This window comes from Natrix helvetica (assembly GCF_964273705.1).
Source record: "Natrix helvetica genome assembly, chromosome: 1".
In the NCBI taxonomy this organism is placed as follows: Eukaryota; Metazoa; Chordata; class Lepidosauria; order Squamata; family Natricidae; genus Natrix; species Natrix helvetica.
This window is the reverse complement of record NC_138548.1, coordinates 131,483,998-131,510,995: the sequence shown is the minus strand read 5'-3', so window position 1 is coordinate 131,510,995 and position 26,998 is coordinate 131,483,998. Positions and strand designations below refer to the sequence as shown.

The 26,998-nt window shown below is 37.0% G+C and overlaps 1 protein-coding gene across 1 annotated transcript in view; it reads left to right on the top strand.

Moving 5' to 3' along the window:
• Positions 1-26,998, top strand: part of CNTNAP5 (contactin associated protein family member 5) — a 407,927-nt gene that overhangs the window by 90,925 nt on the left and 290,004 nt on the right. The window contains exons 2-3 of the mRNA XM_081943815.1: positions 1,754-1,864; positions 15,895-16,088. Coding sequence (XP_081799941.1) covers positions 1,754-1,864; positions 15,895-16,088 — 305 coding nt within the window. The remainder of the gene's footprint in view (positions 1-1,753; positions 1,865-15,894; positions 16,089-26,998) is intronic.

The window sequence follows — 26,998 nt, the reverse complement described above, 5'->3', positions numbered from 1 at the left end:
GGCTGGAGGACATGATCATTTAGGCAGCAGCAGGGAACAACAGTTGGGAGTGGGCGAGTGGACTTTTGAAACGGCAACCTGCTATTTTCTATGTTAACTAGGGTGTTATTGGTTTCAATCATACTATTTTTCTGTACAGAGTCGGGGGATTGAGAGTGAGAAGCAAGCTATTGTTCATTATGAATTGCAAAATGAAATAATCTATCTGAACCTCTAGCACAGGGGTGGCAAACTTTCATTGAGGGCTGCATTACGGTTGTGTTTGATCTCAGGGCGCCAGGGAGCATGGCCAGGGTGGGTGTGGCTAGATTGATGTCACTCATGTCGTAGGCACCTGTGGTGGCCTGAGTGCTCTGCCAGTGAAAACTGAGCTCTGTTTTCACCGGCAGAGAGTTGCATGAGGCCGTTGCAACTGAAAACGGAGCTAAGGAGGGCCGCACATGGGCCCTCCCAAGCTCCATTTTTGCCAGGAGAGGCACCACAGGCTGGTCCTTTGCTGTTTGCAGGGAGGCCCCATGGGCTAGACTTAAGCATCCCGTGGGTCGGATCTGGTCCCCTGGTCTTGAATTTGACACCTGTGCTTTAGCACATTATGACCTGACTGTTGTTTAATTTCTTTTTCTAAAAAAAAATGTTTTCAAATTGGTGGTTTAATATACCATGAACCATCCAGAAGAATGTTAACAAGGTGAAAGGCCATGTGCATTTTATGAATAAAGTAGAATGCATAAAATACCTCTTAAATGTTTCTACCCCACAATCATGTACTTATAGTGCCCCTGGCATGGGTGTTTTCTACATACATATTTAATGCATTACATTCTAAAGATTGTGATTGGTGGTTCCTACAGCTGAAGTTCCAATCATGCCCAGTATTGTATAGTTAGTATGTAGAAAGTCTCTTCTAGTTGGCATGCACACTGCTCTGCAATTCCCACCCCCGCCCCTTTCTCTTTGTACCATGTCTGAACTTTTTCTATTCCTTGAAATTATGGGCTAACCAGTCAATTGTTTGAACTGATGACTGCTGAAGAGCACAAAAGAAGGTGTTCAGGTTGTGGCTACTTGCTCAGAGACCATTAAAACGTAGAAGTGGAGTTGACCTAGAGCAACTTTTGATTTGTACTCAAAGTTGTGGCTATTTCAGTGTCCCTTTGGTCATGTAATCACAATTTGGATTCTTGACAACTGGATCACAATAACAATGGTTGTAATGCCCTGTGGCCATATGATCAACATTTGGAAACTTTCCTGTCTCTTTCCATAAGGAAAGTCAACAGGGAAGGTAGTAAGCCACTCCTACAAGTTGTTCCCACTGCTTTTTCTCCCAAGGAACTTCTAGAACGCCTGGTGACCTTGTACTTTGTAGCACCCACCTGCCTAAAAGAACTACCTGCACACTTTTCTGATTTCCTAAATTTGAATCTTCCTTCGCAACATAATCTTAGGAGGCTAGACCCACAAATCTGTATTCTTTTTGAGATAAAGTGGGATATTTCACACCACATCTGTTGAAAGCTGTTGAGGAAAATATTATATATGTATATAGATATAGTATCATGCATATTTTTGCAGATAATTTTATTATCAACCTTGTTTCTTTTAAGGTAATTCATTAATTAGGAAGGAGCGGGTGCAGAGATAAGATACCCCCCTTCTCTGTGTGTGTGCGTGAAATGATCCTGATATTCCAAAAAAAATTTTTCCATTATATTTCATGCTTTCTATATGTTTTTTTTTTCTTGTTTTGTAGATAATTGTGAAGAGCCACTGATACTGTCATTACCTGCATCTGCTTTTGACAGCTCGTCCAAACTCTCCAATAACCACAGCCCCAGCTTTGCGAAACTCATCAGACGGGATGGTAAGATCACAGAGTGTAATCATGCTGTCATAGGGCATAATTCTTCAGTGCATTTTTATATATGTGAAAAGTTTGCATTGCATAGAACGCCTAAGAAATGTATAGAATGTGTGACATTTAGGCAAAGCATGAGATGTCTGTGATATTTTAATATGTTATACACTTTCCCTAGGCATTGTATAAATATAAGACCTAGGCATTAGGCAGAATGACAAGAACTATGTAGGTAAAGTATGAAAAGAGAGTCATGAAAAGGGGAAAGGTGAGGGTGAGTGTTAACTCTCCCCCTAACTCTTTATTGAAAAAAACATACATGAAAAGGAAAGAAGAACTGCAAAATAAAATACAGGACTTTCTTATTGAAAAACAACAGCAACATAAAATGACCAATATTGACCTGCTTGTTGCAACAAGGAAGTCTAGGCATTTTAGTCAAAATATTTTATACTTTGCCAGTTTGTCTTTTGGCATTGTATAGAATGCCAAGGAATGTGGAAATATTAAGAGGTTCATACTTTCATGTCCCATTTTTTTTTGCATTCTATAGATTTCCTAGGCATTCTATAAAATGCCTGATTTTCCCCTTTGATGATAATGTATAAATTCTTGAGTCAGTCCAAGTTCTTTTAGCAATTCCCAAAAGTGGCATTAATTTAACTTTGGAAATATTGATGGAAAGAGAAAGAAATTGAAGAACAATAGGATCGGTTATGAAATTGATCCTAACAAACAGTTGGACCTAATTTGAAACGTATTTATTTTTTCTAATCCTTTTCTGCATTCCATTACTAGTATGGAAGATAACCAACATTTGTTTCACACTGCCTTGGATTAGCAATAAGTACTTCTCACTCCTCATAGCTTCCTAAGCCTATGAAGTTCAAATAACATCGACGAGGAAAGGAAACAACTAACAGGCTTTTTCTACCTGACCAAAATCATGTTGAGAAGGAAAAAGAGTTCTTATGTCACTAAAACAAGATTAAAAGCACTCTGTTCACAACTGATTAAGGAATAAATATTACAGCCTCAAAGTCAATGGAAATTTTCCATTAACCCTTACCACAACTGAATATTTCACCTGTCTCCAGGATACCTTACCTAGATATCTCCTGCTTTCTTTCTTAGGATGTGTCCTCTTTTGTTAGCCTAATAACTTTATAAGTGAAAGAACAGATCCTTTGCAGAGATTTTCTTACAAATCGCACATGCAATGCTTTACTTCAGTACAGATACTATGAGTCTCTCTTATTCTGTGTTTACTGCTTATTTGTGTCAATTGCTATATGTGTATGGCTGTGTACATATTACTAATGTCTAATATTCATACCAGATGAATCAATGAAAGATGAAGATATTTTCATTTATAGTTTATAGGCTGTAATCTATTGTGCTGGTCCAATGCAAGCTGATAGATAAATCTTTTCCAATAGGCCAGTTTAGAGGACAGAGAAAGTGGCCAGTCCAGAATCACCGAGTTGGTTTGTGTCACTAAAAGAGAATTAGATAGGTTTCCCCCTTTCTAGTCCAGCACCTTAACTTCTACATTGCTTTCCCTCTTCCCAGCTTTCTCTCTAATGATGTAGAAAATGGACCTACTATTAGAGCACTACAACATCCTGAAATACACATTTAAAAGGTGACAGAATTAGCAGTGATATAACATTAACTTGTTTGATTAGATAAGAACTACATTTCTCAGTGACCGAAAACCCTTTATGAACTTTTTTTCTGAAAACCAACTTGTGATTTATGGGTTTGGATTTTCTTTGCATTGTTTTTACTTTGAAAAAAAAAACTCTTCAATTAATATTATTATTATTTTTTTAAAAAAACATCCTGAAATACATAATATGGATGAGAGCAAACCCATGGGTACACACATACCAGAAAGTTCCCAGATTAGCTACTATTTTGGTGATTATCAAGATGTATTCATCTCCTGACGAACTCAGAAGAATCATTTGGTGGTATCTGGCAACTGGTATGACAACCTGAGCCCTAGGGAAATATATTGAGTGGTGACTGTAAGCTTATTCAGTTGCAGAACAGACAGCTTCTCTTAGCCAACATCAGCTGCATTTAGTCCAAAATCTGGCTGCTCCAAGATTCATGTTATGCTCTGTGCATTCATTTCCAATTGGCACATGTGTGAAAGCAATGATCCAGAATGTGGATTGATCACCATACTTAGTCAGTTGTCATCTGTGTTGAGTGAATATGCAATGCCTAATCACAAACTGGAACCTGTTTTGGTAGCTCAGTTGTTTTTAATGATACCCAAAATATTTGTTGTAGACATTTTAGATATATTAGGAATCAAAGCCTTTCAGACATCATAACAAAACTCCAGAATATCTTTATATTTAGTTGGAGGCAACAAATACATATGGTTATCATGCTAGAAAGAAACATTAATTAAAATCAGAAAAACAAGATCATTTTTGCAGGTTTTAACTATGAATAATGTTAGCTTATTACAGCTGAGAGATAATAGTTTCCATTAGTAACAAGTTTCCTGCTACATTGATCTGAAGAGATCAGATGGTAAAGATCTTCAGTCCAATTTAATTTAGGGTAGAACAAAAAGTCTGTAAGATTAAATAGCTCTTGGTTTAGTTGGAATGTTTCTGTGTGCAAAGATCTGGTCTCTGGCATAAATGATTCAAATTCAAAGTTTCTCATGAATTCCAAACTAGGTAGTCTCTTTATTCAAAAACAATATGCTATTAAATGTCTACTCTTGTTCTGACCCAGGCTTAACAGAACCACAAAACAGACTCCTTGTCCCAAAAAAAACCCACCCTTTTTATTATATATAAGAAATAATTACCAATATATAAGAAATAATTACCGCTCTACAGAAATAGAGCACAACAATGATGAGGACTATCTTGAATGCATTTGGGTCAATATTAAAGGTTGGGGGGGGGGGAATGACATTGCCCTAGGTCTATACTACAGGCCACCCAACCAAGCAGAGGAAGTAGATGAACTATTTGATAGTCAGCTAACTAAGGTATGTAGGAAGCACACCACAATAGTAGTGGGGGAATTTAACTACCCTGGCATCAACTGGGAAACAAACTCTGCACCAAGTGGAAGATCCAACAGGTTCCTAACAAACCTAGCAAACAACTTTGTTTCCCAAAAAGTAGAGAAGGGAACAAGGGGATCAGCCATATTGGACTTAATTCTCACTAATAGAGAGGAAATGATAGAAGGTGTTGAAGCCACAGGAACCCTGGGGGCAAGTGACCATGCAATATTGGAATTCAACATTATGCAAACACAAGTAGTAGAACAAAGTGAAACCAGAGTCTTGGACTTTAAGAGAGCTAATTTCAATAAACTGAAAGAGAGCTTGGGAAAAATTCCATGGATGAGAATCCTCAAGGGGAAAACAACTCAAGAAGCTTGGGAAATTTTGAAAAATGAGACTACAAAAGCCCAGTCTAGCACAATACCAATGAAGAAGAAAAATAACAGCTCCCAAAAGAAACCAGCATGGCTGCATAAAGAACTCTCTGACAAATTGAAAGACAAAAAAGATAAGTACAAAAAGTGGAAAGGGGGGGACATAACTAAGGCAGAATATTAGCAAATAGCCAGAGCATGTAAAGATGAAGTGAAGAAAGCTAAGGCTCATGATGAAGAAAGGCTTGCCACAAAAATAAAAAAATAACAAAAAAAGCTTCTTCCAACATGTTAAAAACAAGAAAAGAGTTAAGGAAACAATTGGTCCATTGCTGGGAGAAACTGGCAAGAAAGTGACAAGCAACAGGGAGAAAGCAGAACTATTTAACTCATGTTTTGTATCTGTCTTTACACAAAGGGATAAAACAGTCCAACCTATCAAAAACAGCACCACAAAAATCAGATTAGGAACACAAATTGAAATAGCGAAGAAAATGGTAAGTGAGCATCTGTCTATCCTAGACGAGTTCAAATCACTAGGACCGGACCGGATGGATTACATCCCAGGGTTCTGAAGGAACTGGCAGAAGAGATCTCAGAACCACTGAACTATAACTTTCAGAGATCCCGGAGCACCGGGGAACTACCAGAGGACTGGAAAAGAGCTCATGTGGTTCCCATCTTCAAAAAAGGGAAAAAACAGATCCAGGGAACTACAGACCTATCAGCCTGACCTCAATACCAGGAAAGATTCTGGAAAAGATAATCAAGCAACGAATTAGCAAACACCTAGAAGCAAACAAAGTAATAGCCAAAAGCCAACATGGGTTTGTCAAAAACAGATCATGCCAGACTAATCTTATTGCATTCTTTGATAGTGTGACAAAATTAGTGGACCAGAGGAATGCCGTTGATATAGTTTACTTGGACTTCAGTAAGGCATTTGATAAGGTAGACCATAACCTACTACTAGATAAAGTAGAAGAATGTGGGTTGAACAACATCACCACCCGATGGATTTGTAACTGGCTGACCAACCACACTCAACATGTAGCCCTCAATGGAACTGCATCTACATGGAGGGAGGTATGCAGTGGAGTACCCCAAGGCTCTGTTTTGGGCCCAGTACTCTTCAACATCTTCATCAATGATTTGGATGAGGGAATAAATGGGGAAGTCATCAAATTTGCAGATGACACCAAGCTGGCAAGAATAGCCAACACTCCAGAAGATAGGCTAAAGAAACAGAAGGATCTTGACAAACTTGAACTTTGGGCACTATCTAACAAAATGAAATTCAATGGTGAAAAGAGTAAGGTTCTACATTTAGGCAACAAAAACGAAATGCACAGGTACAGTATAGCTGGTACCTTACTCAACAGTAATAATTGTGAAAGGGATCTTGGAGTCCTAGTGGACAACCATTTAAATATGAGCCAGCAGTGTGTAGCAGCTGCCAAAAAAGCCAACACAGTTCTAGGCTGCATCAACAAAGGGATAGAATCAAGATCACGTGAAGTGTTAATTCCAGTTTATAATGCTTTGGTAAGGCCACACTTGGTATACTGCATTCAGTTTTGGTCACCACGATGTAGAAAAGATGTGGAGACTCTAGAAAGAATGCAGAGAAGAGCAACAAAGATGATTAGGAGACTGGAGACTAAAACATATGAAGAACCGTTGCAGGAACTGGGTATGTCTAGTTTAATAGAAAGAAGGACTAGGGGAGACATGATAGCAGTGTTCCAATATCTCAGGGGTAGCCACAAAGAAGAGAGAGTCAAACTATTTTCCAAGGCACCTGAGGGTAGAACAAGAAGCAATGGGTGGAAACTAATCAAGGAGAGAAGCAACTTAGAACTGAGGAGAAACTTCCTGACAGTTAGAACAATTAGTCAGTGGAACAGCTTGCCTCCAGAAGTTGTGAATGCCCCAACACTGGAAGTCTTTAAGAAGATGTTGGATAGCCATTTGTCATGGTATAGGGTTTCCTGCCTAAGCAGGGGGTTGGACTAGAAGAACTTCAAGGTCCCTTCCAACTCTGCTATTGTATTGTATTGTATTTGGTTAATGTGAATTCCTGGCATTCACATCCAGAAAGGTCCCAGCAATAAGCCTTTCAAGGTTTAATTGCAAAAACAGAGCTTATCAGTTCTTGGCTAGTTACCAGGCCAAGAGCTTCCAGTTACAATGCTATAAAATGAAATACTTGGTAAGGAGTCTCTGTAAAACAGGAACTCAAATAAGCAATTCTTCACAATAATAAGCAAACTAATTGTCTCCTGCAAACACCACTCCCCTTTTGTATCTATTTATCCCTTATGGGAGGGGCCATTCAGCATCCACTTGTGCCTTTACTTCCGAGTCAACTCCTGTTCTTAGTTGTTCCTTTCTCCTCACAGCTCTGCACATACATGCATCTGGAACAGGCTCTAGCTGTTATTCTGTCCCACTTATCTCCAACTCCAAAGGCAGCTGATAAATGTTGGACGGCCCTAACCCCATCTCTGCCTTCAATGCAGACACCCATCAGAGCTTCTCCAGACTCCAGGACTCACTCAAGTTCCTTCCCAATCTCCTCGCTGTCTGAATTCCCTTAATGAGATTAAATCTTCTTGTGATGGTCTGGGTGGCTATAATCAGAGGCTAACAGGCTACATGATTTTACAGATGGGAACAGTTGAGAAGGAAATTTATTAGAGACTTCAATAGCTATATCAATTGCCTCTCAATTGCAGCTCCACAACTCTAAAGCAATCATGTTTTTATTATTTAGTTATTAACTGGAGGTTTTTTTTTTTGCCATGCATTAGCAAGATTCTCTGGATGATTTATATTAAAAATAAAATACAGTTATACTATGATTTTGTAACATAGTTGAAATACGAATGTAAGTAAGTCATATAGTACAGGTAAGGTTTAAGGTTGTGCTTAGAAGTTTGCTTTTGGTGATTCAGTGTGGTGTTTCCAAATAGCTGAACAATGGAATTTAATGAAATAAAGTCTTTTGTGGTTAGGTGTCACAGATGCACCCCACATCCCTCTCTAGATGTGATTTCAGAGGAGGAGGGTGAGTTTGAGTCTTTAGAAGAAAGTGTGGAGCCAGTATTGGTCAGGATTAGGGCTGAGAGAATGCTAGCCTGATAGAGCAGTCTCAGGTGATCTAAGGGCACATAGAGTAGAGAGAATGCACAACATTGGTCAGTTAGACTATTTGTGAGGAGGCAACATCGCCTCTACTTAGCCCCATTTGAGGACATTCCCAGTTCTGTGCTGTGTTTCCTGGTCTGTTTGATTCCTGGCCTGCTTTCCTGGACTTTATGTGTGACAATTAGACTTGGTTACCCAGTGACTATTGCAGTATGGAGCTTGGAATCTGGACCCTTGCTACAGGGGTGCTTTCTGAGGACCTGTTTATGGGGGGGTTTGAATAAACACCTGTAGAACTCTTGCTATACATGCCTATGTGTGTAGGGAGCCAGGCAACACACTGGGAGACTGTAATACAGGGGTGACAACTATGATCCCTTTATGATCTCTGGATTTCAGCTCCCAGAATTCCCAAGCCAGCATGTACTCAACATTTCCATGTAGTCACCAGAGTTGAGTGTGAATCAAGGAAGCCATTTCCACAACATCATGCTGTTCTTTCCAACCTACATTTAGGAACTAAATCTGGATTCAGCACCTTAAATCAACCAATGTGATAAAGTGCCACACTATCCTCTCAAACCTTTTTTTAAATAAAACTTTAGCAGAACTTGGAAATGGAAATCTGTGAACTAGAATTTTATATGTTCACATCTTGTAGATGGCATATTACTTCTTCTACAGATACACTTAATAATTATGAAAAGGTCCATAGCAAATGGTTCATTATTTTCTCCTTTTTGAGTTAGACCAAAAATGCTCAGTTCTGAATCTGCTAATTGTGATAGCATCCTTTGTTCAAAAGTATGACAATTGCTTCTTTTGGCCCTGAGGACAGAAAACATTCTATGAAATAGAAATGGTGAAATTGGACATTATTCCTTTCCTTTAATTTAAGCCCATTTTTAAATAATGTTTAGATTCAAAGGGTTGGATTGATATGTTGGCTGTTTTATATCTCTTATTATTTACATTAGTCTGTTTGGGAGTTTTGATGGAATGTAACAAAAGAGTCAGAAATAGTGTGCCTTCTTTAAATGGAAAGGATTGAAACTTTTTTAGATGTTTAACTCTAAAAAGTGTATCTTTATTTGAGAAAAATAGATACAGAAATTGGTGTGTACATTTGAATTAATACTATCAGATCTGATCTACAAAGTTAACTTCAACATTTAGATGGTAGCCAAGATATAAAAAATGCTGACTTTTGGCTTCAGAATCAGAATCAAGCTGAAAGGTACGCTGGAGATCTTCTGGTCCAACCCCCTGCTCAAGCAGGAGATTCTATACCATTTCAGACAAGTGACTATCCAGTCTCTTCTTAAAAACCTCCAGTGGTGAAGCATCTACAACTTCTGATGGTATGTTCCATTGGTTAATTGTCCTAACTGTTAGGAATTTCTCAATTCCAGATTGCTTTTCTCCTTGATTAGTTTCCATCCATTGTTTTTTTTGTCCTTCTCTCTGGTGCTTTGGAAAATAAATTGACCGCATCTTCTTTGTGGCAGCCTCTCAAATACCGGAATACTGCTCTAATCTCCGTCTTTTCTATAGGCTAGCCCAGTGGTAGGCAACCCACAGCTCTGGAGCCGCATGTGGCTCTTTCATCCCTCTGCTGCGGCTCCCTGTCACCGATCGGCTCCACAATTGATAGGGCTTTCGGTTAGGACAGGTAGAGGAAAAAAGGATGCCACACTAGGAGGAGACTCTATGGTGGGGAAAACAGACTTCCGGTCGGCTCCAAAGCTGAACGGGGGACTTCCGGTTAGGACCTTTGTGGCTCTTTGAGTGTTTAAGGTTGCAGACCCCTGGGCTAGCCAAACCCCAATCTGCCAACCGTTCTTCATATGTTTTAGTCTCCAGGCTTTTAATCATCTTAGTTTCTCTTCTTTGCACTTTTTCCAAAGTCTCAACATCTTTGTAATGTGGGGACCAAAACTGTGTTGGTTTTTGTTTTTTCTACAAAAAGTTCTGGTTAGCCGCTTCCATACAGCGAGTAACCAGACTTTTGCACCATGGATCTGATAGCCTTACTTTGAACAGCACTTGATATCTACTTTTAACAGGATTATTTAACAAGAAATATATTCACACAGAATCTATTTTCATTATTATCTTTGCTGTTTTCCTTCTATCTCAGCTTTTAAACTTAGCCCTCTTTTCTCTATTCAGATTTGATGCGTTCTGAAAGTCACTAGAAATCACTAGACAACATGCCTCTATGACATTAAAAAAATAGGAGAATATAGTGGGTGATATTTCAAGAAGACATTTCAAATATTGTTTGGCATTTTAATTAAAATATCATTTCTAATTCCATTGGGTTATTGGAACATAACTGCTTCTAGGAATATAAGACATCCCTTGATGGGATTTTCCTAATCTTAATGAAATTCATTTAACTGCTCCAAAATTTCCACAGAAGTTTTTGTTAATTCTTCAAATGCACCTGAACTTTGACATAGACCGAACAATATTTGAATCTAAATCAGAAAAAAAAAACCTATATTTCACTCCGGTGCATATCGCTGTCTCCTAAATTATCATCATTAGTTGGGGATATTAAAATTTCAATAAATATCTACGGAAGAGAGTTCTTAGAGAGGAACATTTATTCAGATATGGATTACATTTACAACTTAAAATAAGGATTCACAATTCTAAAGCACTGCAGAAAGATATGTATTTATTCACATTTTTACTAGTTCCATCACACCAATTTCTCCTAAAATGATTTTTAACACCTACCGCTGTCTCTGCAAGTCTTATTTGCATTTCTTGTGCATTGTATTGTTGAATCCTAAAAATTAAAAAAAAAATGTTTCTTTGCCTCAAACTAGAGTGGGTTTTATGTTTATATTTCAAATAAGAAGGCACATCATCATTAAAAATGGACATCTCTCAGACCACATAAAACACCCAACTTGTGGCAAGCATTAAACGTGAATCTCAGGAAGAATTTATATCTTTGTGCCATATCTCTACTTTCCTAAGGAAAGGAAAAATATGTTGGCATGTTTACATTGTAAATAAGTACTGTAGTTTTATGGGAGATTTGAAAATATTGCAGACAATGAACATGGGGAATTTAACAGAACAATAAAACCAAACAGAATTGCTGAGCAGCTATTAATAAGGGAATCAAGGAATTGAAATATGCTTTTTGTGTAATGTTCAGTCTGGACTTTGAACCTGTTCTTATCTTATTGCTGCTGCATGCTATGGTTAACGTTGTAGTAATAAACTTTCATTTTCCTAGGCCTCAACAACTGCCATATGCTCTCCGGAGCTTATATATCACAAGGGAATGCTGAAACATATGGCATGAAAGAAAGTATAGCATTTTTTGAGCAAGCCGAAATATTCAGCCAATATTTTTGTGAGAGATACCCCGCCCAGGGAAAGCTCAGGAAAATACTTGCCTTTAGTTCTTTCTATATTAATTGAGCAAAACAACAAGAATATTGTTAAAAAGCTATATATAGCTCTAATCTCTAACCCCAAGTTGTATGTCTTGCTTGCTTGTTATTTCAGTTCCAACCTTAACACACTGAAGACCATATTTTATAAAAAAATATACTGGATAGTCTAGACTGAAGGCCCCCTTTCCTACAAAACATTTGAAAGTAACTTTGTGAACAATTGCAAATTCATTATGTGCTATTAAGTTGAGGAGGAGCATGATGGCTTGCATGGGTAGACACTGGCTTGACAAGCAGCAAGCTCATGTTTGAGACCTGAGTACTGCTGTGGGATGGGGTGAGCTCCTATTTTTCACTCCAGCTCTTGCCAGGGACATGAAAGGAGCCCACAACTTGGCAGTCCAAGGGCAGTGTTGATGTCACCAGCTAATCCTTTCAACCTAGAAGAACTTCAGTACCTCTAACATGAGTGCAATGTGATTAAGTTCATGTCAATGCTTGGAAACTACATAGCTAGATTTTGTCTGGGTGAAACTATTCCTAACTTGATCTTTCAGATCTTCCAAAAGTACATCCATTGATGCTGTAATTCAAACTGCTGCTTCTTCAAGTTCCAACTTTTACTTGTAGTGTGCCACAGAGAAAGCCATTGCCTGCACAGGTCTGATATTTGTAGGTATGGACCAGTGGTGGGTTCCGAATCCCATTGCAATCAGTACAGTGCAATGGGGCCGATGTCCACCACATGAACGTGAGCAGCATGCACATGTGTCCTTACCTCTTGCAATGCCTCTGTGAGCCTCCGTGATGTTCCAGCTGCTCGGCAGAGCATCGCGCAGGTGCTGTGCGCTCCGTGCGTATGCGCGGAAGCACCGAATAATTCAAATACAGGTAATGAGCTTGGGCGGGCGGGTGGGCTCTCCGGAGCACCATACTGCAATGGTACCCAGTGCTCCGGGAAGGCACTGATACCCCCATACCGCCTGCAACCCACCATTGCTATGGACAGACCACAGTATCTGAATCTCTCTTTTCAAAGACCTGGATTGCTACTCTACCAAGCACTTCAATGTCTATGGAATATTTCTTAACTGCTGGCCCTTTTTTGTTTATCCTAACAAGTAGAAATTATTCACCACTTCAGCATCATCACTGTCCCTTCTAAGGCTGGGATCTGTATGATCTATACTGGATCTTCCTGACCATTATTTTGCTTACGTGTGAAATCAAAGATATTGTATGATTTTTGCACTCTCTTTTAAGTCTTGTCTTTTTGATGTTGGTATTGTTGGCTACTATTATAAAACTGTTAGCCCTTATGTTATGCTCCAGATTTATTAGCATAAGTTGACTATAACCTTTGCTAATTATTTTTCTATTCCTTGCCATGATTCTGCAGATATTCCAACAATTTTTGTAGTCTTCTGAACTTGATGATGACAAGAGTACACATCTAATTTTGGTTCTTCTTCTAGAGGTTCATAGAATATCTTATAAAGTAGTTTGAATGTTGAAATCTCTATTGTATAAAATTTCAGTCTATTCCATCCACATTTGATCTTCTTTGGATTTACTTCTATCTGTTCCTAAGGTGAAATAAAAGCTTATCCTTTCACCAACATGTATTAGTCAGAAAAGATGCTATGAGATTACTGTTTGTTTGCTTTTGATGCTGTAGTCTAATCAGTCAATCTTGTATTACAGTCACAGACCAAAGTTAAAACTATGGATTAACATGGCTCCCCTCCTATGACATCTGTCTATTGCCACCCATCAGCATACCAATTTGATGTTGGAATCTCCTGAGTTCTGAGATCATTTGGAAGACTTTTATTATATTTCCATATCTGTTTTTATCTTTGATGTCTTTAGAGATGTTGTTGTAATGCTGTTTTTTTTGTCTCTTTTCACAATTCTCTGAAATTGAATTGCTTCCTGATATCTTTAACAGTCTTGGCTTTGACGCCTCTTTTCTTTTTGACAATATCCACCCTTTTTTCTGATATCCAATTAGCTTCCTTCTGTTTCTTGATCTCCTGTAGTCTGCTTTCACATTCATCCGTAACAACTTATTTAAATTAATTCCACACTTCCTCCTTCAATAAGCTTCAGAACTTTTAAAACAATTATGTTGATCTCTTTGAAAATGTTGGTATATGACAGTGGTGGGCAACCTTTTTTTTTCAACTGAGCCAAATCTCGCCAAAACCACGATTGAAATTTATTTTGAGAGCCACATTTTTAAAACCGAAAATACATAGGATGGTACAATGTTTTTAGTTTCAATAAACTCTGGCATTTGAAGCACGCAAGTCTTAAGGCTGTCAAGTTGCAAGACCCTTGCACCCCTAACCCTTTAGAAAAAAAACCCAGGGTCTTCAAACCTGACAGCTTGAAGACTTGTGGACTTCAGCTCCCAGAATTCTGAGAATTGAAGTCCACCAAGGGCATCAATCATATTAGCCCAGGGATCTGCAAAATTGGCTCTTAAGACTGGTGGACTTCAACTCCCAGAATTCTGAGAATTGAAGTCCACCAGTCTTAAAACAGCCAATTGTTACCTCTTAAAACTCCCCCATTGGTGGAGCCCCAAGAAGCGAGGAGGCAGAAAAGGAAACGGAGGCTAAGGAGCTTCCCCCCTCCCCCTCCCAGCAAAAATCTAACCGGGGAGCCGGGCGGGCAGTAGCAAATTAGCCGATCACGCACGCAGTGTGATCGGCTAATTTGCTACTGCCTGCCTGGCTCCCTGGTTAGATTTTTGCTGGGAGGGGGCGGGGGGAAGCTCCTTAACCTCCGTTTCTTTTTCTGCCTCCTCGCTTCTCGTCCCCGCCCAACTTCAGGATCCTCCCTAATCATTGTGGGTCGAAAAGAAAAAAGGGAAAGGGGCGCTTGTTTTGAAGTGCCTGAGAGGAGGGAGGGGAGCGGGTGCCCGGCACACAGAAGAGCCGCATTAAAATGTGTAAAGAGCCACATGTGGCTCGCGAGCCACGGCTTGCTGACCACTGGTATATGATCAAGATCATATTGGAGAAATTAATTGTGTTTTTTTAAACTTTAGTTTAATTTGAAACTTATTTAGGAAGAATGTGTGACCTGTTCCACAGTTAGCCCTTGGCTACATCTTTGCTCTTATATCTGAGTTCTTAAACCTCCTTTTAATAATAATATAAACAACTTAGCTTCTATGAAATTCATCTAGAGATGTTCACATATATAGAAATCATTTGATTATGAAGACTATGTTACTAACAAAAAGCAAACAAACACCCGGATTAGTGAAAATTTGATGAGCTCTTCTTTTGCTTCCTTTTATTTTCCTAAGCCATACAGTCCACCACATTTTCCTCCTTAATATTTCTCACTTTGGCATTCTAATCTCTAATTGCAAGTAACATGTCTTGCTTGCTTGTTCCTTCAATTCTAAACTTAACACACTGGAGACTATGTTTTATAAAAAATATACACTATTGTCTAAAGTGAAGTCCCAAATTTAAATTCAGTGAACCTTGGCATTTTGGGATTTTTTTTAAAAAAGAAAAAGTTCTTTAAATATATATGTACATATGTCATGAGTTTAAAAAAAGGTCAAATAAAATTAAAATGCAAGCCAAACAAAAATATTCCTCATGCCTGATCTAGATTCTAAACAGAATCCAGCTGTCCATATCTGGTAAACAAGATTCCTCAGTACTTATGAGGACAACAAGCAAAAAGCATTAAGAGAATTAACAAGCACAAACTTCAGTCATAAATCACTACCTGGGACTTGATGTACCTGTAGAAACAAGGTGAGAAGCAATTATGAATTTTCCTGCTAGAATGGGCCTTTTATGGCAAGCCTCCATAGCTGGCCATCGTCAAACATATGAGGATATGTTTCTGAGTAATGGAAATCAGGAAAAAATATGCAATCCTGAAGGAAATAAGGAAGGATTTTTTTGGCTAACGGTACATTCTCCTGAACATTGTAATATAGATGTAGCACTTATAAAAAGTAGATGCAAGAATATAAGAATCATTCTGGGTTATCTTTTCTTTTAGGAGCTGGTGGCTGGTCCCCCTTGGATTCCAGTAAGGAACAATGGCTCCAAGTTGATTTGGGAGACAGAGTAGAGATTACAGGTGTTGCTACTCAGGGAAGATATGGAAGCTCAGACTGGACCACAAGCTACAGTCTAATGTTCAGTGATACAGGTCGCAACTGGAAGCAGTACAGACAGGAGGACATCATTTGGGTAAGTCTCAATCCTTTGGATAAATGGTTATGGTATCACCAGCTGTTTCTAGGCAAAGTGTCCTACTCTACCTAATTTTAATTTTCCATCTTTAGAAGGATTCCAGCTGTATAAATCTATTAGAGGTATCTTTTGTTTTTATAAGGTCTACCTACGTAGAAAACATATGTTTCTATAGCAATACCTTTGAGAATGAGGACTGAAATTTTAAACAGATTTGTCTAAAACCTATGGCTATGGAAATAAAATGTAAAATAACACTTCATATTTTATATCAAGAAGCTGAGAAATTTGAAAAATCAATATATACACACTTCAAAGTGCACTGCACTATAGATTTGGTAACTTTTATACATAATATTAAGCCAGTTTGTTTAACTCTTTTTCCTTAAACTAGCAATAGTGGCCCAATTTGTATATAATGCGAATAATTTAGACATCATTTATAAAACAGTGTTCCGTGCACCTTCAGCATTTAGTCATACTGGCCACATGACCATGGAGATGTCATCGGACAGCGCTGGCTCTTCAGCTTTGAAACGGAGATGAGCACTGCCCCCTAGAGTCAGGAATGACTAGCACATATGTGCGAGGGGAATCTTTACCTTTACCTTATAAAACCAAAGAAGCTGTATTATGTTTAAATGTTGTAAATGAACTCGGTCATAGTTTTATAAATCCACATGACTTTATGTGATATATTATGCATTATGGGAGTTCTTGATTAGTCCAGTTCATTGTGAGGTTCTTAGTGAAAATGAATCAGTTGTGTTTTCCTTTTCTCATTCTCTTCCAAACACTCATGATTTAAACAGTCTTTCAGTCCCTTCGGGGAGAGGGGGCGGTCTAGAAATAAATAAAATAAAATAAAATAAAATAAAATAAAATAAAATAAAATAAAATAAAATAAAATAAAATAAAATAAAATAAAATAAAATAATAAAATAAAATAAAATAAAATAAAATAATAAAATAAAATAAAATAAAATAAAATAAAATAAAATAAAATAAAATAAAATAAAATAAAATAATAAAATAAAATAAAATAAAATAAAATAAAATAAATAAAATAAAATAAAATAAAATAAAATAAAATAAATAAAATAAAATAATAAAATAAAAAAATAAAATAAAATAATAAATAAACCATTTGTTCCTCAACACAGTTCAATTCTACTAATAACTGGCATGATTAATAAAGTAGTGAGAATTTTATTAAATGTGAATACTATGAATTAATTAAATGGGAATTACACTGGAATTCTATGACTTAATTCTATTAACTCATGGTATAATTTAGGTGAACAATTTCTGTATATTATTTGTCTTAAAATTCATAGTTTATTTTTTTTTAGTATTTTTACTAACTAGAGCATATTTTATCAATGAAATATTTTAAAGACATCATGAGATCTTTGAATAACAATACAATAATAGTTAAAAATGCATTTAAAATCAGAACTAGGGTTCCATAAAAGTTTCAGTATCAAAGACTATCCCAGAATGGTTTGCAATCTGTCGAGGACCAACAAACCAGTATTTCTTTAAACATGCAGTGTCTGTTTAGATGCTCTCATAAGCCAGTTTGTGCACTAGGCTTCAAATGAAAAGGGAAAGAAAAAGATGCATAAAATTGTAAGGGACACATTTAGTAGGCTGATTTTTCCAAGGCATGTGAGAGATGGTGGGGGGGGGAGAGAGAGAGAGAGAGGAAAGAGTGAAGCTATGAGTCATTTTTGACTCCTGGAGACCCCCTGGACTAGTTCCTGGAATTTTCTTTGCAAAACTTTTTAGTGGTTTGCCCTTGTGAGCTTCTTAGAGCTGAGAGAAAGAGTGACTGGCCCAAAGTCACTCAGCTGAATTCATGCCTATGGAAGGACCAGAAATCACAGTCCTGATTTCTAGCCCGCTGCCTTAATTACAACACCAAATTGGCTCTCTCTCTTTTTGTTTTACAGAGCACATATTTTTTCTTTACCTAAAGCAACTGTAGTTTGCATACCACAGAGAATGCATATACTTTTGTAGGTAGTTTAATTTCACAAGATGGAAATTGCCTCACCATAACTCATTGTTTGATGCTTAGTGTTGGCAGTAATAGTTTTATAGTTCTGAAGCTAAATAAAGGGGTGGAGTGGGGGCTTCCTTCCCATCTGTTGAGGAATCTGCATTTCAAATGATAAGAGAAGTATGGGATGCCAAGATAAATTTTAAACCTGTGTATTAATCCAGGAAGCATTTGATTGGTGTCATAGATATGCAGATCAAGCAAAGGTTTTCCTATCTCTATCATTTACCTCATTGCAGAGAAAAATCTACAGTGAGGGGTTCAATCTGTTGGCTGGTTCATGCAAATGAATCCATCAGCATTTTCATGTGAATGAACCACAGCATTCACCAAGCAATATTCCCAACTAGCTTCTACGCAGATGAGAGGCAATTATCCAAGTTATACATTCCAAGGTGAAACTGGTTCTTTCAGCTTATTCAAATAAGGATGATAAAATGTCAGCTTTGTCTTGAATACATTGCCTTCCAAAGCCTCCTGATCGAAGCATTCGCTTTGATGTGCATCTCAAAATCCAAGGATGGCCAAACAGTTTAAGCTGACAGGTGTATATAATATACAAACTCAGTTTTAAATGTTGATATTATCACCCAATTTCTGGGCAAGAGTGTCAGTTATTAAATACTGTATACATGGACCCTGACTTCCACAGAATTCAGGAAAGGCAAATCTAAATCTTATCATCATCATTATTTTTTCTTTGCTTTTTAAAATTTATAGATTGGCACATGCTTAACATATTGGCTGAGTTTGCAAAATCCAAGTGAATCTTCACTTCTCATATTAACTGGTTTACTTTATGTAGTACTAGCACATGACATATATTGGCTAAGTCTGTGAGATGGTAGCATTTACCTTAGTTGCCCAACTAGTGCAAAGGAAGGCAAAATTTTGATAGTTCTTTCACCATTTCCTACCATGTTCTCTTTGGAGAGAGAAAGATCACAAGCCCAAATCCAGAAAGGGGTAGGCTCTCTTTTGCTGAGACATTTTAAACAATTGCTTGTATAACTGTGTCATATTTAAGACTTTAAATAACCTACTTGCTCTTTCTCTATGTTTGTTAATCAGGCTAAAAGCAACCATCTCAAGATTGCACAATAGACTCTAGGATAACTTAAAATCACAACATTCACAGTTTGGGGACAATGTCATCTGCCCTGTGCTCAGACTTTGAACATTCCTTGCCCTTGTCAACATTCCCAAGGTATCTAGTTACATTTGTAATTGCTGGTAGATATAAGCAGTTTAAATGCTGTGAGGCAAACAATGACATCTTAGCGGGAGGAGTGGGGAGGAGATAATAAAGTACGATACAGTACGTTTTAAATTAGAGTAAAAAGACCAAGCAAAATTAAACCTTCAGGTGATTCTACAACACTGTGTGATTCCTGATTTCTATTACGGCTCACCATGGGAATAGATAGCCTACAGATAACTGCAGTTTCTCAATGCTGACAAAAGTAGAAAAAGCTTCTTATGGGGGAACACAATTATAGAATACAAACACTGAGAAAGTGATGAAGGTCGTAATACTCTGCCTCCATTCTGATTTAGTATCTTCCAACTGCAGATGAACAGATGAGGCCAATGTAAAAAAAAACCAACACACCACATGCTCCTCTAAATGGTAATACTGCTGCAGAAAGATAAAAAGAAAACAACAGCAGCTTTATTCCCAGGATTTTTCTTTTTTTAAAAGTGAAATATGCCCAGATCACTCCTGAAGCTATCAAGGAACCATACGCTAGAAACAATGTAAAGAGGGGGAGAACAAAGGAGAACAACACATTTCCCAAATGTTGTAATATACTACATACACACCACTACAGTCCCCAGTTCTTGATGCATAGGCAGACTGAGGTTTTACTTGTAGTTTAATTTTTTACACTTGGAGTTCCAACTTCTTCCTTTATAAGATGTTCTACTTAACATCATCACTGAAAGCTTCAATGGAATATCCCATAAGACAGGAGTTGGTTATGTTACTTGTGAGTAACAAGTCAATGAGCATTTTATACTTGGATAACATCAAACATGGACAAATTGAAAAGGTGGTGTAAACGCCATCAAAGGCACCAATGTTTGGAGCATACCTGTGATATAATATATTGCTGAAATTATTAACTGGATACAAGCTCAACTTGTATCCAGTTTGGGCAAATACCAACAACAATAACAAGCTAATACCAGTAACTATTCATTATATCCCCATATTGATAGATTATACTTGCTCAGAAGAAATGGAGGCAGAAGTCAAACTAACTGCCAAAGGAGAAAAACATGCACTGGCTGATTACATAAAAGACAGCCAAAGAAGAATTAATCCAAGTTAAAACCTGGATCTTACTAAATGTTCAGGGGAAAAAAAGGAAGTGTTGAAATAATGTGATAACAATACTAAGAGAAGAAAAGGACATGGTCAATTTCTACAATTTTTTTTTAAACAATGTTTTATTGGTTTTTTAAAAATTTTACAAGGAAAAAGGTAGTGGATAGGTACAAATTTTGACGGTTGCAATGTGCGATAGGTGTCCCCTCCCTCCATACTCAAAGTATACATTTACGAAAAATTTCATTACTAAATAGTTACATATAGTCAGCATATAAGTTCAATTAATAAGTTCGGTCAACTTATGTCAAGCAAGTTTTCTTATTCATTTTTGTGATCTGAGTTTTCTCGGTGTCGCCCCATCTCCCCCCGCTGGCAGAGCTCTGGCCCCTCCCGTGTCCTGTGTATCTGGTGTAGGGTCATCTGGTTTTTCTAAGAGAGCTTTGTTTTTTTCCATAAAGGCCTGTGCCTCTATGGGTGTATTAATTCTAACTCTTGCGTCCTCCCAGAATACTAGCATACCTTCAGGCATCAGCCATCTGAACCACACCCCCTTCTGGTATAGTTTCTTCGCTAACTGCGAGTAACTTTTTCTTTTTCCCCTCACTTTCTTGGGGACCTGTTTCAGAATGGTTATATGCCTGTCCTGGTATTTCAATTCTTGCCCCCTTTGTGCACTCAGAATCTCATCTCTTGTACTTTTTCTGAGAAATTTAATGTGTACCTCCCTGGGTACATTATGTGTTCTAGCATACGCTGAGTTCACTCTATAAACCAAGTCTATTTCCCACCCCATCTGTTGTTTCTCTCTCTGGATATATTCAGCCAAGATACTTGTCATAATGTCCCTTATATCTTCATCATCTGCTTCCACCACATTTTGAAATCTAAGATAAAAGGACATTGTCTCAAATTCTATTTTCATCTGCTGGGTATCAAGTTCTTTGTTCCCCTTCTGCATCCCTTCCATCCCCTCCCTCATCTCAGCCGTCCCACCCTCCAAAAGATCCAGTCTCTGTGAAATTTCTACAAAATTTTGAGAGGAAAGTGGGTAATGATAACACCCGGTATGACTTGCAATTGCAAGAAATGGAAGGCTTGTTTTTGGCTGCACAAAAACAAACTGTTTGAACTAATGTAATTAATGCTGGAATTGGAAAAAAAACCCATCAAATAATCCAAAATGCAGATGTACAAAAAAGCAGAAAAAACTATAGAACATATACACTTGTCCAAGAAGATTGACAAATTGATTATAAACAGCCAATATAACAGTCACAAAAAATGATTCACTGGAATAGCTGTAAAAATGATCATGTGCCAGTAATAAAAAAAATGATGGGAACATAAGGTATAGTTGAAAAAGAAATTAAACATGAGCAGGTTAAAATGTTTTGGAATTTCTAAATACAGAATAAAGTATAGACTCATAACACACCAGTTTTAACTGTGATTGAAAAGAAGAAAATAGTGGATAGTTGATGTGGCAATACCAGGAAATTGTAAAATGGAAGACAAAGAATTGGATCAGAAAATATCTAGATCTGAAAAATAGAGATTGACAGTATGGCATAAACCATTTGCAGTGGTTCTAGTGGTTTTGGGCATACTTGGTGTCATATCAAATAAATTTGGATGACACTTAGAAAATATGTGAATTGACAAACTTTTACCTGTCAATTACAAAAGGCTACGATGCAACTGGTAGCAGGGCCATTTGCTGGCTTATCTGCATTGCCATCTATAAAGGGTGTTGTCTGCACATTATCACTGAGGAGGAAACTGATTAATAATGTGTGCACTGCAATCTGGTTTGTAACACCAGAATAATAGAAAACAGTAATCAGCTAACTAGGCTAGTTTTTTTACAAATTGAAATCAAGCTATCTGTGTATATTTATTCAGCTTGCATTTATGATGTTGGTAAATTCTCTGGCTGGGTTGCCAGATGAAATAATTTAGCCATTTAAACTCATTTTCCAAATTTATTTGTAGTTAAAAATCTGTTGCAAAAAAAGGATATTTTAGTTTACAGCACTCCAAGCTTATAATTATTTTTCCCCCCAAAATGGGTGTCAACTGTGCATGAATTTGCTGAGTATTGACTTGAGATCAGCAACAGTCTTACTGTTTCAATCAGTACATCAGTTTATTTTCTCTTTCAGTAATTAACTCAAATCAGAAGGTTCATTACCTATGTTTTCTCAGCAGGAACAGCTCTTTGATGTGCATGTTCTAAAGACATGTTTAAAAGACCTTCTGTCACTTATTTTTCAGAACCACCAAAGTATGTTTGATTTGTGGCAATACTTTTAATCTTTAAGAACTTTTTTCCCCAGAATTTCAGATGTTGCATTGCTTCAAGGAAACCACAAACTTTTGTAATTCTTGTTTTCTATATCATTGCACATGCCTATCTTTAATTATTATTTGCCACTATTTAGCTAATTGGCCAAGGCAGACAAGCTGTAACTAATTTTTGTCAGGGATCTGACTATGTGAGCCATAGTGGCACTGTAGTAGGAATGCAGTACTGCAGGCAACTTCTGCTGACTGCCAAGCAATTGGATTTTCACTGGCTGAATGTTGGCTCAGCCTTCCATCCATCTTAGGTCAGTAAAATGAAGGCCCAGGTTGTTGTGGGCAATATGCTGACACTTGAATTGCTTAGACAGGGCTACAAAGCACTGTGAAGCGATATATAACTCTAAGTGCTATTGCTCTTACTATATAATTGTAACTAAATATATAAGAAATGTAGAATTAGTAATTTGTGCTCCATGGCTTTTAGTATAGATTTATGGAACTATGGTAATTTTAAATATGAAAACATACCTGTGTATCACATGCTTGTGACAAATTGTTTCATATGAAGGTATTTGTTTGCATGCAGAGCCATTTTTAATTATCAGGATACAAATTGTACAAGAAGACAAAAACATGTAGAGAAAAATAAGCAAAAACAACCTTATTTGCCTATGAGGGGGAAAAATAACCCTTCTTTTAAATTAAAGGACAATATATTTATGGAAACCAAAGAAAGGAGACATGAAAGAAATGACAAGATTTCAGATTTTGAAGAATTCTTCAATAAGTTACAAGAGCTATGGGGGATACCTTTAAAATAATGTACAACTATGAGGTTTTCAGTTTAGAAACAAGCTGTCATAGAAACAGACTAAATAGCATTAGTTGTTTAAGTTAGTCCTGTACACAATATGGTACCATCAGTTTCACTATGACCCAAATACCTTCCTTAATACTCACCCAGTTTCTTTTCCCATTTTCTTTAAACAAAAATGAAGGTTTCTTCATCGTAACCTTGCACAACCAGTTAAGTTAACAATGAAAGTTGTTGAAGGATACCAGTAACTTCATGATGGAACATAAATTTGAGATAAGCTTAATAGCTTATCCAAGCTTCACAATAGTTTAAATATAATTTTGAGTAATCTTACTGAACATTGGATTAAATGGTGTAAGTTCATGTTTAGTAATACAGTGGGGTACTTTTTTTTATTCAGTGGCAGTGTTGTTTTAAGTTTTGTGGAGCAAATGCCCATTTACAAAAGAATTAAATAGAAAAGATACAACAGAGAGTACATAATCTTTACAAGGAGAAATTCAGAGCAGGGTGGCATCATTAATTCATGCTAGTACAAACAAGGTACAATAATCAGGCAGATGAATGCATAATAGGGATAATTTCCCCTATTTAAAGCCAGGTGTCCACAAGAAGAAGGTTAAAAAAAAGATCAAGTCCCATACTAAAAAGGGAGCAAGGCTTTTAGTCACATGATTGTGGATGGTCTCGCTTGCCTCTTTCCCCGCTTCAAAGTCATATTGAAACAGCCTCATACAGATACTGGCTTTTTAAATGGAAATGTTGGAAGAATTTCTTCATTTTGATTTGTTTCTTGCTCAGGTCAAATCTGGATACTATAGTTCAAAAGGTTATTAGGCACACAAGATAAAAGCATTGAGCACAACATTCTTGTATAGATAGGTACAGATAATGAATGTGTGCATGGCTAAGTCTAAATTTCTCATGTTTGACTTTCTTAATAAGGTTTAGCTTTATTTCCCACTTTCTAATTGGCACAACTTATCTTTTGCCGGAAGCATAAGCATTCTCCTCAGTTTTTCTCTATCTTTTTATGTGACTGTCTTACTTCTCCATAATGACCAAACACTAACTTTTCCTCTAAAATGGTGCTACTTTAGCTTTTTAATAATTACTTTCCAACTGTATATAGGTCATCTAAAGATAGCCATAAAAGTTTCTCTTTCTCTCTCCCTTTTGTCCAAATGAAGCTAGTTAATTTCTCTGATACCATTTTAATTTAGACTGAATTGAGCATAGAGTTAATTAACCTTATAATCTCATGCAGGAATGAATCAATAGAAAGGAAATGAAAGTTCTGTTTCATATGCCTTGGTTTTCATACGTTCCTCTGATGAAGCTGGAAGGACGTTATACGTAAAAATAAATTCTTATTTATGTTTTCTGCAATATCTATAGCTTCTCAGGATGCCAGAATTAGAAACAGAAATTAATGTTAATGGTTTATTGAAATAAATTAGAATAGCTGGGTTTACACACTGATAATCTGACTAAGATGACAGTGAATATAGCATATTATATGTTTTCCATTATGCACCCTTTGGACAATAGAACGTGTTTTGTCCTCCTTTTCATTGTAAAAAAGTTGGTCACCTTACTTGTACCCACAAACATATGGCCACTGATGGTGAAAGGGTTGGAAAGAGGTCCAACCTTATATATATTCTTATAACTATTGGATATTGAAGCCACACCTGATGAATATTGGTTATTCATGCACTAAAAGACGCCCAGTGCCACTGCCCCCTTTTGGAAAGTAGGAAAACAGCCTGGAAGAAGGCAGTGACAAATAACTTCTATAGTATTGACAAGAAAAACAAGGTGTATCCATGAAATCCCAAAGGAGTACAGCTCAGCTAGATGTCTCCATGAAGTCATCAGGAATAAAGTTCAAGTTGATTACTTTATTTGGAATGGTTGCACAGGGTTACATGCTTGAATTTTTAATTTCTTTTCAGTACTGGTTGATTCTGGTGTACTTTCCCTTTAAGTTTCATAACCTTGCTTCTTATTTTTGCATGTAATTTGTTCACCAGGTCCTACCACTTTTTACCATGAGGCACAGCAAGGCAAACTTAAAGTGCTTATTTGGTTCAAATGTTCAAAGCTATGAAAAGTTTGTGTACTAAGAGAGAGTATTCTCTCATTTATCTGTGTCTACTAGCTCAGACCAGCAGTTTGGTTGTTTCACATCCTATGAATCTTCCTTTGATGTGAACTGAGGACAGATTTTTTTTTCTGATTGTGGTGTGGACATTCTGGAATTCCAGAGACAAAATATGTATTAACTTTCTTTCAGTGTAGGCTTATGCGGAATACTTAAAATATAAATATAAAATGTATTCTGGTGTTTGAGGAAGGCTATTTAAATGATGGGAACACAGTTAAGAGGTTTCATTAGATTTATTTATAATCTATGTTTCATTTTATGGCCTTGTTATACTGTTTAAATATCCCATTGGTATAGTAGTATAAACTTTTTAAAATAAAATAAAAATTGGATTTTTTAAAAAAAAACATACTATAATATTTTAGGTCATTTATCTGGAAGTAAATCTTTTTGGGATGGGACTTCTATGCAATGCCTACCTTGGTTCTAATTCTAAAGTTCTTTACTGAATTGCCTAATGCAAAATAATATTACAAAAAAAAAACCCCAGTCTCTAAAGATCTAACTATAAGTACATGCTCTTTGAAAGAACATTTTAGAGGACATTTTGAAAGCCAGCTAGTCCTCCTTGGTGGTGCTTTTGTTGTTTTGAGATTATCTGTGTGTTTGAATAAATATGCTCTGAATGAATGTAAAACAGCGAAGTGATTAAGCAGTGTGAAAAAAATTACATTGAGGTGGTTAGGTGTTATATTCTCTGTCATCTAGAAAAAAAGGGTATCAAATCAGGGGAAAAAAATAGAGAACAGTATGGTGAATGGAATTGACAAGATCTTCAGAAAGAGAAATGTGAGAAATGTAAAGAACAACAGGAACTGTATGAAATGTGAATTTCAGTAAGGACATGGAGAATTGGAGATGTCCCTGAAGAAACGGGATTATATTATGACTGCAATCCATGGCTGGATGCCGCATAGATGTCAAATGTGTGGCATAATGTTGTCATTACATGACACATTGCAACGTTTTCCCCCTTCACAGAGCTGGGGTAGGCATGGCCTGTGTGTGATGCATCTGGCCCATGGGTCACCAGTTTGACACCCCTGATGTCAAACTATAGACTGACAAATTCTGTCTGGAATTTTTGGACCATTATTGATAAAAGATGTTATAGAAAAGGACACATTTTACGGGAAAAGACTGAAATTGATTCAAATGTGGATTTGAAAATTATAGGCTGCAAGGATATGGAGAAGATGAAATATTTAATATACAA